The sequence below is a fragment of the Agrilus planipennis genome, unplaced genomic scaffold (genome assembly GCF_000699045.2).
Source record: "Agrilus planipennis isolate EAB-ADULT unplaced genomic scaffold, Apla_2.0 scaffold103, whole genome shotgun sequence".
In the NCBI taxonomy this organism is placed as follows: Eukaryota; Metazoa; Arthropoda; class Insecta; order Coleoptera; family Buprestidae; genus Agrilus; species Agrilus planipennis.
Window position 1 is genome coordinate 912,423 of NW_020438959.1, and position 13,979 is coordinate 926,401.

Consider the following 13,979-nt stretch of genomic DNA (forward strand, 5'->3'; position numbering starts at 1 on the left):
GGGAATTTCTATAGCATCATTTATAAATTCAAACTGTAAACTTAATGATTCGAAGTTGTTCTTTTACAATCACTTTTTAAAAAGCCTTTCAGGATCGATAAAAAGTATTTCTTGGAATTCTAGCAGATATCTTGCCAATTCTTTATCAATGTTTGTTTTGAAACTGCTACGACCATTTTCATCTTATAGTGGAAGAAAACAGGGACAACTTATGGCTTTAGTACAATAAGTTGACGTATGTATTATGTAGACGCAGGAGTCCGTGGGCAAATGTCCAAAATGTAACCGATGTTGGAACTCAACCAACCGCTTCTTTACTATGCAACAGTTTGAGTACCAACTGGAAGAATTTTTTGCTATTTAAACTTGTTGCGGTGTACACCAAAACGAACTTAATTACAAAAAAGAAGTTTTGCAACAACTTGGGTACTAAATTGGTTGTTTACGAGCAAGATGTGAAATGCGCTTTGCATAAGCAAGTTTGCATTTTTATTAATGGCCAGACTTTTCTTACTTTTACTGAGAGAAAACTAGTTACGGAGTTGAAACATGAAAATGAATAAACATCTTTCAATTACGAATATATTTACGTATATTACGTANATAGATAGTATTTATTTACCTCATGATCAGAGCATTTTTCTGCATTTTGACAATCTTAGACCTTAGGTACCTATACAGTTTTTGCTTTAGGTATAATATCTAATTGCTTTCATATTAAAAATGTGTTAAGCTGTAGTGTGAATGCTATTACAGTTTACAGTTTTAAAAAACAAATGTTTGGGATCCTTTAGATAAGGGGTGACTATGGGGCGATCGACATTTACCGGTCGATCAATAACATTCCTGATTAAAAATTTTCATTCTGTAGGGATGGATATACAGGGATATACAGCAAAAGACTAGTATGCTCAGAGTTGTAGATGATACAGCAGAATTAGCATCTAGCAAGAAGGAGTTAAAGATAGATTTAAATAAAATGGAAGCGGTATTGACAAAACAGTGTTGTATGAAAATAAATAAAAATAAAATGAAATTACTGGTATGCAAGGGCAAAAAAATAGGGAAAGAGCGAATGTATAGATGGGAGACGAATGATTCAAAGAAGTGGCTGATTTCAGATATCTAGGAAGTCAGATAAGTCAAAACGGAAGGAGTGGTAGGGGTATAAAGCAGAGGATAGCGCAGGGTCGAGTCGCCTTCAATAAAAAGAATTCATTTCTATGCTCGCGAACGATTAATTTCGAAATTCGAAAAAGATTGTTAAAGGTGTATATTTAGAGCGCGGCGCTGTACGGGTGCGAAACATGGACAGTGGGCGCGGCGGAAAAGAAAAGATTAGAAGCGTTCGAAATGTGGTGTTATAGGCGAATGAGGAGATCTGGTCGAAATACTTATAGGTACATATATATATATGAAAATATCCCAATTTATTAATCAGAAGCTGGCTCCACCACTCGAACATTCCAGAACGTTCTGGATTCTTCCGGTCTAGTTCGCTCTAGAATGTTCTACTCGGAGACAATTCTGTAGATATTCGAGATCTTTCTAGCTGTGGATTTACCCAAAAACATTAAGAAACATTCATATAGATACAGGGGTGTAGTCTCACTTATTCTAAACGGATGTTTGGTGGCACTTTGGTGGAGATATATACATAAAATGAACTAATATAGTGTTAAAAACCATCCCCACCACTACCTTATTTTGGTTCTCGTACATTCTAGAACGTTCCCGTCTCTTCGAATCAGATATCTTTTAGAACACTTTTCTTAAAATATGAAAATCTCTTAGGTGTTTTGGTCAATCACTTTCAACCCCCGTATCTTTCAAACCCTTACATCTAAAAAACACCACCTAATTAACATAGTAGGGGTCTACAAATAATATTTATCTGTGATGTGGAGTTTTGGTTGTGAAATATAGACAGATACTCGTCAATTTTTAATTTTCTAATTTTCTAATTTTATTTTGNAAGTGGATTTTCTGAACGGTTTTCGGACGATAAGTAGGTTTGCTTCTAGCGGAAAATTGTTTCGCCAAACCGGGGAAATGTTAGGATATTTTGTTGTTTCAACATTTCACACAATACGTAGGAGGTGCGGTAAGTTTATTTTGATGTACAAATCTGTATTATTTCAGGCTCTTACAAATAAATTATAACAGCTGAATAGTAACAAATTATTTTCTTATTAAGGATGTTTGGGAGGTATGTCAAAATGCTACAAGACAAATAAAAATTTGGAAGAACGTTCCTCATTTAATTCTAAAACTCCTGTAAAAATTACAAATCGATTCACTAAACCGTTAAAAAGTTATTGAAATTTTAAGAAATTGTAATTTTACACGTCATTTTATGGAGATTCGTTAACCGAACAGATTAAATTTATTTTTATTAACAGAAAAAAAGCTACCAGAAATTTCAAACTTTTATAATAAGTAACTTGAACTCTGGAGAATCACTTTAGCGTAAAGTTATTCAAATTCACTAAATGGTTATCGAGGAAAAAATGAAAAATTAGCTGAAAATCTCGTTTTTATTTGATAATATAATAATAATGTTTATAATTGTCTGAAATAAATGCAATTTTAAAGTTTTCATTATTATTTAAACATATTAAAACTCGTTATTTCTTATTTTATTCAAAGTTTTTAGTCAAATTCCAAATTTTCTCTCCAACCATGTACTTTTTTTTTAGTATAGATAGTATTTATTTACCTCATGATCAGAGCATTTTTCTGCATTTTGACAATCTTAGACCTTAGGTACCTATACAGTTTTTGCTTTAGGTATAATATCTAATTGCTTTCATATTAAAAATGTGTTAAGCTGTAGTGTGAATGCTATTACAGTTTACAGTTTTAAAAAACAAATGTTTGGGATCCTTTAGATAAGGGGTGACTATGGGGCGATCGACATTTACCGGTCGATCAATAACATTCCTGATTAAAAATTTTCATTCTGTAGGGATGGATATACAGGGATATACAGCAAAAGACTAGTATGCTCAGAGTTGTAGATGATACAGCAGAATTAGCATCTAGCAAGAAGGAGTTAAAGATAGATTTAAATAAAATGGAAGCGGTATTGACAAAACAGTGTTGTATGAAAATAAATAAAAATAAAATGAAATTACTGGTATGCAAGGGCAAAAAAATAGGGAAAGAGCGAATGTATAGATGGGAGACGAATGATTCAAAGAAGTGGCTGATTTCAGATATCTAGGAAGTCAGATAAGTCAAAACGGAAGGAGTGGTAGGGGTATAAAGCAGAGGATAGCGCAGGGTCGAGTCGCCTTCAATAAAAAGAATTCATTTCTATGCTCGCGAACGATTAATTTCGAAATTCGAAAAAGATTGTTAAAGGTGTATGCTTGGAGCACGGCGCTGCACGGGTGCTAAACATGGACGGTGGGCGCGGCGGAAAAGAAAAGATTAGAAGCGTTCGAAATGTGGTGTTATAGGCGAATGAGGAGATACTGTTGATAGAGAAGGTTATAAATGAAGAGGTATTAGAAAGCATAGGAGAACAGAGGAATCTATGGAAGTCAATAAGAAATAGGCTAGATAGATTGATAGGACACCTTCTCAGGCATGAAGGTCTAGTCAGAGACATATTAGAGGCAGAAACGGGAGTTAGGAGGAGTAGAAGTAGAGCTAGGTTAGATTACTGTTCGCAGATAGTTGAGGATGTGGGATGTTGTAGTTTTAGGGAAATGCGAAGATTAACTCAGGATAGGAAAGAGTGGAGGTGCGTGTCCAACCAGTCTTAGGACTGACGACCTTATGATGATGATGATGATAGTGCCAGATGTCGAGTACTCGGCGTCATGATCCGGTACTCGGGCGTATTTTAAAGAAAGTTCCGGATCTTCCGGGTGCCGGATCCAAATTGGATATGGAGCCCATCTTTACTTAATACGATTTTTAGCCCACTCAATTTTATTTATCTGATTGATATTTTATTACGACTTGCGAAGAACGTACCTACTTACAAAAATTGGTATATTTAGGAATATAGATTACATATTGTAATGTTGTGCATGTTTACCAGTCAGTTTTACATGTTTTTGTCGGTCTGTTATTCTCCTCTGCTAATAAGCTTTATTAAAAACAACCGGTCTGTTAGGGCGTTGTTGACACAGAAGTGCTTTGCTCCAATTTGACCTCTGAACCAGGCAGATTTTGCTTCACTTTTTACTGTTTTAACATAGTGCAATTAGGCATTCCTATGTGTCGATTAAATCATAGCTTTTTAACGTTGATAATTATTTGCATTGACACTTTTATAAATTGATCAAATACACGTTGATTTTTACTTGCAACATAAGAAGCTTCATTTTATCATCAAAACTGCTTCTTTCCTCTGTTTAATATTATAATATAATATGAGTCTTTTTAATATATATAAGTTTGTATTTGATTGAAAGGATGCTTATAAAGTGAGGAGTTTTGGGTCACTAATCCTACAAAGGCTACTTTATTCTCATATTAATTAAAAGCCCAGTTAATCCAATAATTTCATTTCACTGATTAAATTTATGGGAAGAATTGTTATTCTAGACAATAATTTTTAGTCTCTCCCCAGTCTCTTAGAGTCTTTCAGCGTCTCTGAGAGCGTCTTTCACAGTCTCTCAGTTATTGCCTAGGTGTTTTTATGGATCTCTCACAGTCTCTGTATGAGAGACTCGAACGATAAAATTGTTAATTCAGAGATTCGAGTCTCTCACAGAAAGACTGCATTAATAAAACTGAAAAATTGAGAGACTCGAGTCTCTCGTAGAAAGACTGGGATCTCTGAAATAGGTTAAACTGAAAATTTCAACCATGTCTATCGAGACACCAATTATTGAGAGATTCGAGTCTCTCGTTCAGAGATTCGAGTCTCTCGTTCAGAGACTGGTTACGAAATAAGGATCTCTCTATGAGCGACTCGAGTCTCTCGTTCAGAGACGCTAAACAGTTTTTTTGACACTCTCGACAGTCATTTTCAGCGACACTAGAGGGACTCGATGAGAGACGGAGACTCGAGTCTCGCTTTCAGAGACTCTGAGAGACTGAACATTTTTATCTCGGATAATTGCAAGTTTTTTTCAAGTGGTTGCATTATATGTACACGTTTTAACAATTAACAGTGTATGCAGTCGCGAAGACGGTTTTATGAAGTTTTTTTTTATTTCTTTCTCAGGTTGCCCTGGTCCGTTTCCGCGGCGGTCCAGGGTCTTCGTGTTCCGGTAGTGACGTCGTCGGTCGTTCTATATCGAAATGAAGCTTAGCGTCTCCGCGTACAGGGCGCATGCGTCAGCACACAAAAAAATTTTGGACACGGCCTACCAGCACAACTACGGCTCCACCGCACCCCATCCCTCTACGTCAACATCTTTTCAGGTAGGTCAATCTGACTATAAGTACATTTAAGTCAAAACAAAAATCTTAAAAATAAAACAATTCGGTCGATACAATTCCAACACTTTTATTCCTACTGTTTTATTAAATAGCAACGGTCGATTATCTGACGTACTACGCGGGTGCAGAGTGCATAGCCAATAGGATCTAGGCACCTGCTAACTCACTGCTTTACCTTTGACAGCCTCATCTTCGCTAGTTTAAGTTTCGTACCTGATTTTTCTTAACCTCAGTTTTCGTAGTACCTGAATGAAGTTAGCAGCTTCTAGTCATTCCACGTAGTAGGCGTGCGCAATACGGATACCCAATAGAACTTAGGCACCTGCTGCCGCACCGCATTCCTTTCGACAGCCTCCTCACTGCTAGTTTATATTTCGTTCCTGATTTCTCTTAGCCTCAGCTATCTTACTAGCTAAATGAAGTTAGCAGCATCTGAACTTTCGATGTAAAACGCGTGCGCAGAATGCACAGCCAATAGGATCTAGGCACCTGCTAACTCACTGCTTTTCCTTTGACAGCGCTAGTTTAAGTTTCGTCCCTGATTTTTCTTAACCTCCGTTTTCGTAGTACCTGAATGAAGTTAGCAGCTTCTGGTCATTCCACGTAGTAGGCGTGCGCAATACGGATACCCAATAGAACTTAGGCACCTGCTGTCGCATCGTATTCCTTTTGACGGCCTTCTCACTGCCAGTTTATATTTCGTTCCTGATTTCTCTTAGCCTCAGCTTTCTTACTAGCTAAATGAAGTTAGCAGCTTCTGGCCTTTCGATGTAAAACGCGTGCGCAATACGGATACCCAATAGAACTTAGGCACCTGCTGCCGCACCGCATTCCTTTCAACAGCCTCCTCACTGTTAGTTTATGTTTACGTCCCTGATTTCTCTTAGCCTCAGCTTTCTAACTGTACCTAAATGAAGTTAGCAGCTTTCGGTCATGTGACGTACTACGCGTGCGCAGCACAGATAGTCAATTTAATAACCTAGTCACCTGCTATCTTATCGCTTTCACTTTGTTAGCGTCCTTCTCATAAACCTTGTCATTAACACAACTAAATGTTTACGGAAATGGGTTTAGATGGAATTGAATTATCAAGACCTTGTGATAATTCATTTACTGATGTCTCTGTAGTCTAAGATAACGATAACGACATATTGTTGTAAATAAAGCGTATTGTTTTGTACATATTGGTAGAAAATACAAAAATAGCGGTATATTGTCGTCTGAATGTTTACATCCGTTCTTGTTGTCGGAAAAATAAAGCAATATGATATTTTCTTGAACAGTAACCATTTGTTTCAAACTTGAAACTAAACTACGTGCTTCTGTCTATGTGTGTACGTTGGTATAGAATTTTCAAAGCTTCGGGGCTGTACTTTATTTTGATCTTTTATTGAAACCTGACAAAAGATGTTTTTCAAGAATAAATATTTGATTCAGCGTTTGAAATTCTACATTTCACGGACCCGACAAGGTTTTGCATACGACTTACAGGCATGAACTGTATTTCTTGATTTGAAGGTTTTTTCCTATTTTAGCAGGAAGCTTCGACTGATACGTGATCGCACTTTGTATGTTTGCATTTTGTTGATTTTTGGTTTCGCATTTTCTCAGTGGTAACGTAATGGATTTTCATAAAATAAACTGGAAAATAACTCTTCAGTAGTAACGTAACGGATTTTGATAAAGTAAATTGGAAATAACTGTTACATATTTTCATACGTCAATGTTTGGGTACAAAACTTCAAATATGTTTGCGTTAATTCGTTTTAACTCTAAATATACTTCGTTTACTTTCTGTAGCGATGTGACCTTCAGTTTGACCGGCGCAAAGCAGAAAAGAACAGCACTAGGCCAGAAAAGGTAGGAGACAACTCTCGGCCAAACTCTTAACCGGTGAGGAGCGTATAATCCGTACAGTACTGCACGGAAAAATTGACCATTTTATCCACTATAATTGCATTGCTCAAATGTGCTGTTGTTGGTACCAATTACTACTGAAAATATCAACGAGAGGTTTATTTATATTTGAAGACATATTAAAGGCTTTAACGCTTGTTTTCGACTCGCACTACTATTCATGATTGAACAAAACTTTTGGCAGGTACTGTAAGAAAAAGTATGTTTAATGAGCAAGAGTCGAGAATATAATGAGCTTGTTTCTCCCTATCTACGATTTTACCAGCGCGCATCCAAGACATTGGAAGGGGCACATCGCTAGAGAAAGTAAATGAAGTATACTAAAAACCGAATCTTTGTCCACGTCTAAATAATAAACTGAATAATAAATTCGGTGTTTTATATCTTCGTAATAAATTTTACGGACAAAATTGAAATATTTTTCGATAAATTAAAGTATTCGTTTGATCTTTGTGTTATACATGGGTATTTGGAATGTAGATACCTCCTGAAAGGCATAAAATTTCGTGCGAATCAGTTGGTGGTTGTTATATACGTATATGTGGAAATAAAATGCGTTGACTTTATTAGGTTTTCCTTCCATTCTTTTATCTTCACACACGAAAAGACAAAAGGACATAACATGGGGCTCATTAGTGTCACATACTTTTGTCCTTGCTGTCCAAAAATAAAACCGGAAAAGAATTTTGTATTCGAAACATTGAGTCTACACATTTAACGTTATTCGTGCGTGCCTATATTTTATGTCAGTAATATGCTGTTACACTTATGCTTCTCGATATCTTTTAGAATATTTAAAACTAAAACTGTAATTAGGATATTAAGGTGTCCTTCGTTAACGAGATATTAGAAGCAGGAGCGGGAGTAATGAGAGGAAAGGAAAGGCCTAGATTAGATTAAGTTTAACAAATCGTTACAGATCTGAATCTTCTGGTTTTTGGAGAATGTGAAGGTTATTTCGGGGTAGGGATAGTGGAGGTGTAAGTTTAATAAACTACTTAAAATTTAAATAAGAATAAGAGGACCACTATTAGGCTGAACTAGAATTCTTTTCATTGTATGGTCGTCAGTCCTAAGACTTATTGGACATGCACTTCCACTCCTTCCTATCTTGAGCTAATCTTTGCTTTTTTATCTAAAACTAGAACAGCCCACATCCTTAACTATTTGCGAACAGTAATCTAATATAGGTCTACCTCTACTTCTTTTAACTCCTTTTTCTGCCTCTAATATGTCTCTGAGTAGACTTTCATGTCTGAGGAGGTGTCTTTCCAACCTCTCTCGCCTATTTTTTATTGACTTCTATAGAGTTCTCTGTTCTATTCTTTCTAATACCTCGTCATTTCTAACCTTCCATCTCCGCGGCATCTTCATCATTCGCACGGTAACACCATTTTTCGAATGCTTCTAACCTTCTAATCTTTTTCGAATTCTAAAGTAATTGTTTCGCGAGCATAAAAGTAACTTCTTTTTATTTAAGGCGATTCGACCCTGTGGTATCCTCTGCTTTATTTCTTCTTCCATCCTAACTTATCTGCCTTCCTAGATACATCGCTCTTTCCCTTCTTTTTCTTCCTTTGCATACCAGTAGGTATTTTTATTTTACTTTTATTTATTTTCATACAATACTGTTTTGTCAATACCGCTTTCATTTTATTTAAAGCTATCTCTAAGTCCTTGCTAGATGCTAATACTTCTGTATCATCTGCAAATCTAAACGTACTATTCTTTTACCCCTGTGTATCCAACCCTACTGTTGTACTGTCTTTAATGATGTTGACCGCGTCTTCGGTGTATAGATTAAAAATTAGGGGTGACAGTTTGAATCCTTGTCTGACTCCCTTCCTCATATTTACTTCTCTACGTTGCAGCTCCAGCTCTATAACTGCCTGTTGCTCTTTATACAAACTGAGTATCACTCTTCTACTTCTGCAACTCATCCCTACATTTTAATTAATGGGAATTCTTTTATAGCTTTTAAATTTTCAAGTGAAGTAGACGGCAATTTTCCATCATGTACATTTAATGGAGGGTATAGAATCTATTGATTTTCTGTTAAAAAGACTGAATAAAGATAAAAAGTCCCTAAGTAGAAACTTGATAGTTACATAATGTATCTAGCCATTTTCTAGTGCTCGTTATCATTATCGGGATAGCCAAGCTTTCTGACATTTCGATCACGTTCCCGTTTCACTTTTTAACTTCTTTTTCTCTCTGTATATGAAAGTCGTTTAATACTTAGTGAATTGGTTCCTAGAGAGCAGTAATCGTCTGGAGTTTTACGAATTTCTTCCACCTTTATTATTGTCATCTATCGAAAGTGCTAGATAATTGCCCTTCTCTAATGGTCTCTTATTCTTCCAGCCAATTTCGGATCAATTCGTTTTAATAAGCATTAGTGTTATCGTTGGTTAACAGAACCAAAACTTTTTAACTATTTTGTATTTTTGTAGTTTAGAAACAAAGCAAGATACGGTAATAAGTTTTTGTTATTGTAAAAATAACAGCGGACGTTACGTCTTAGTTGTAAGACTTTTTTAATTTGAGTTTTTAAAGTGAATATTTAAGGCGAAACGTCGGTGGTTGTTTTTACAATAAAAAAGACGTATTATCGTATCTTGCTTTGCTTTTATATTTAGGCACAGCTTTGAGGAGAAAATAGAGAAAACGGAAACCAGCGTGTAAATCTCTTGATTTTTGAATCGAGATGTTTTTTAGGATGTGTCTTTGTTTACTTTGATGGGTTCCATTAAGAATTTTNTCTCTAACTCGGTTTTTTATCAAAACTTCTGGAATACTATTAGTTTGCCAAATACAGACATTCTATTTCTAATTCTTTCTCGTTAACATCTTCATAGCAGCAAATTCTTCGCAACTTTGTCTCGGGATTTGAAGTTTTCAAGTGAAAAATTATGTCAACAATAACCAATGTCCTTGTATTTCTACTTTAATATCTCTTCCTAACTCATTTGGACTATCAGTGCAGATTCATCAAAAAATGTCTGGCGCGAACTTCGAAGTCTTATTCTTTGAGACAAGTCCTTGTAGTCAGATTCTGCATTTTCCTCATTGGAGCGCGATTCGAAGTAATAAAATTTCAGAATATATAAATGTTTGAAGAATCACCTACATTTAAGTATGCTCGCGTTTATAGCATGCAAAAGCGATTATGTAAGTAAATATTCTATCAACAATTATTGATTAATTTTCTTAAGATAATTATCGGCTTTTGGTTGGCGGATGGATCTGGCAGGAACTATATAGGGGGTCTCCGTTGATCGTGGGGCCCTGGACACTTGCCGAGAGTGCCCAATTGAAAAGAAGTGCCTGGTCTCATGTTGGCATTTGTTTCATTTCTATATGTTAAAGGATTTTTGGAGAAATTATCTAGAATAGTACCTACTTATTAGGTTATTATTATGCAAGAGCTGGTACAGACCTACAAAGGAATATTTAACGTCGGTGGTTGTTTTTACAATAAAAAAGACGTATTATCGTATCTTGCTTTGCTTTTATATTTAGGCACAGCTTTGAGGAGAAAATAGAGAAAACGGAAACCAGCGTGTAAATCTCTTGATTTTTGAATCGAGATGTTTTTTAGGATGTGTCTTTGTTTACTTTGATGGGTTCCATTAAGAATTTTTTGTTTAAAAAAGGGATTTTACATAAAAGAGTACACTCCTTAAACTATCGCAAGCAACTATCAAATTCAATCAATTACTCATAATATTGATTTAACTTTTTGAGTAAGGTACTGTATAATAAATATACGTATTCATGCAAATTACGTCTCTGATAAAATTTAATGGTCGACGTCAGGATCTGGAAGAACTATCCTAATATTTACTTCATAGCTCATATTCAGACCCTTTTCTGTAATAACAATTCCCCCTTATTACTTTCAAGTATCAAGTTTAGGACTGTCCTTCGCTAAGGGCTATTCTAGGTGCTTTTTGCTAGTCCCAGCTAAGATTAAGATTAGAAATACTTTTAATAAGGGTAGTATACGTTCCCTTTTATTAAACGTATACTCATAATTCTCCTCGGACCTAAACTCTATACGTAATTATGCAATTAATCATTGGATTTTCCAGTATACTTCCATTTATTTAAAAAATCCTGTTTATAGGCAATTTATTTTACAGGTACATTAACTTATTTCACTAACAATCAATTTGATACCACTTGTGATATGAATTTATAACATCGTTAATCTTTTTCTCTTTAATAGACCGCTCTCCGTAGGATGGTAAATATACATATAGCAGCTTTCGCCTTTCGGTAGCGTCATACATACAGGATATCGTCGTATCGATCGCTGCTTGCGGCATTCGTCCAATAATAGTTTTAGTATTGTACGTATACCAATTCAAATTTACTGCATTACTTACATTCCTACAACGATTTTATTAACTCCACAATTATTACGTTTATTCGATGTACGAATCTTCTTGAAGTAATCCAAACTCCATTTAATTAGCTAATTATTATATAAATGCTGGCAGCGTTGTTATTGCTACCACTTTAGATGGTCTTAAATTATATTAGATCGACCATCGAACTTTCAGGCTTGCCTTTGCCAACTACCATCAGCGAACTGCTGATACACTTATCAGTCCCTCAGCAGTTCCTGGTTATCCCCTTTAATATGGATTAATAGTAGCTGGCCAACAAAACAAAGTAAAACTTGTTACAACTTTGGGAATTAAATCTGTTAGGTAGGTACTCAATTTATTATGCTATAAAGTGAATTATTGATCTACAAACTACATTTTTCGTAGAAGTTACAAAAGAAAATAAAAGCATCTTAACAAATTTGNCCACATCTCTTTTATTTGAAATTAAAACTTTTTCGGATGCATCTCTCTACCATATTCGTGATGTATTGTGTACGTTAGTTAGTTAATTAGTTTGCATTCTCTTAGTTTTGAGGAATTTTACTAGACCAATACGGAAAATGCCAGGAACAGTCAATTTAGTTTAATTAAGTTACTTAGTTTATAACAGAGAAATAAACACAAAGACTGTTTACTGTAAACACTTTTTGTAGATTATCCATAATAGTTATTCCATCATAAGTGGAACAATACATTCAAATTAGTTTATTTTCTTTGTTTTAACGTTCCGCTGCTATTCAATGAAGCCGCTGTGTAAGATACCACTAAGCCGCACTAATTAACTGATAATAATTCAACATTAATATTACCCAGTTAAACCAACTTCTGACTTAGGAAGTCTTGTTGTTTGGTCTTCTGAAACGTGCTCTGAATCCTTAGCAGATAATAATGATTCCTTGCAAGACATGTCGTTAAGTCTTCCTATAGCTACGCCAACGCCCAGGGGAACAGCGCATCTATGGCTGGGTTACCAATGTCTCTCCCATTGAGATGCAACGTTGGGATAAGAGAGTGCAGCGGGTTAGGGAACGCGAATTACGATAAAGTGCTTATTAACGTTGTTAGCAGAATTTAATCTGCTGAATCAATGACCTTATTGGATGCTAGCGTCGGTAGCGTCGAACAAATGCTGATGTTGTTAGTTAACTGCTTAGTGGTACTACGTATTAGTTGCTGGATGTAATTAATGATGAAAAATATGGAAGACTAGGTTTTATCCGCTGTTTGATGTCCTAAATACGAGTCAAGGTCATCGGTAATCACATAAAATTATTTGTTTCTGTCCCTCGGGAACAGTATTCTACTCTGGATAAAAGATATCCTATGTCCTTTTCCGTACCCCTAACATTATGTGTTCAAAATTTCATGATAATCGATTGAGTAGTTAAGGAGTGAAATAGTAATAAACAAACAAGCAAACTCACATTTCTAACGTGAGAAGAGAGTTGAAAAGTTCTTTGGAGAACGTCATACTTTAGTTGTTACTTGCTTTTAGTGTTTTTCAAAGATTAAATGGCGAATAAACTTACCTAATAGAGATTAAAGTGAAACTGCATCTAAGGAGTCGAAAGAAGTAGTTTCCTTTTAAAAATTCAACCGTTTGTAAAGAAAGCCTGACGAGGTTCTTAGTTAGATTTTGCTACTATATGGAATGTTTGTATTTTGTGTGTATTGAAGTGAAAGAAAAATGAATGAAATAAAACCGTATAATACTTTGCCACCAATAAAAAGCATTGATATGATGATAAACAAAAATAAAACAAAAATACAGATACGTAAAGGACGAAATAGTAGGGAAAGAGACAATATAAAGATAGGAGACGAAAAATTAAAAGTGGCCGATTTTAGATATCTAGGAAGTCAGATAAATCAGGACGGAAGGAGTAGTAGGGATATAAAGCAGAGGATAGCGCAGGGTCGTGTCGCCTTCAATAAGAAAAAATTCACTTCTATGCTCGCGAACGATTAATTTAGAAATTCGAAAAAGGTTGTTAAAGGTGTACGTTTGGAGTGCGGCACTGTACGGGTGCGAAACATTGACAGTGGCCGCGACAGAAAAGAAAAGGTTAGAAGCGGTCGTAATGTGGTGTTACAGGCGAGGATTCTATGGAACTCAATAAAATATAGGCGAGATAGATTGTTAGGACACCTTCTCAGGCATGAAGGTCTAGTCAGGGACATATTAGAGGCAGAAACAGGAATTAAGAGGAGTAGATGTTAGATGATCTGGTTTTAGGGAAATGCGAAGATTAGCTCAGG

General features: G+C 35.5%; 1 protein-coding gene across 1 annotated transcript in view; it reads left to right on the forward strand.

Moving 5' to 3' along the window:
* Positions 1-1,978: 1,978 nt before the first annotated feature.
* Positions 1,979-13,979, forward strand: part of LOC108736735 — a 128,213-nt gene continuing 116,212 nt past the window's right edge. The window contains exons 1-2 of the mRNA XM_018469285.2: positions 1,979-2,104; positions 5,189-5,388. Coding sequence (XP_018324787.1) covers positions 5,266-5,388 — 123 coding nt within the window. The 5' untranslated portion in view covers positions 1,979-2,104; positions 5,189-5,265. The remainder of the gene's footprint in view (positions 2,105-5,188; positions 5,389-13,979) is intronic.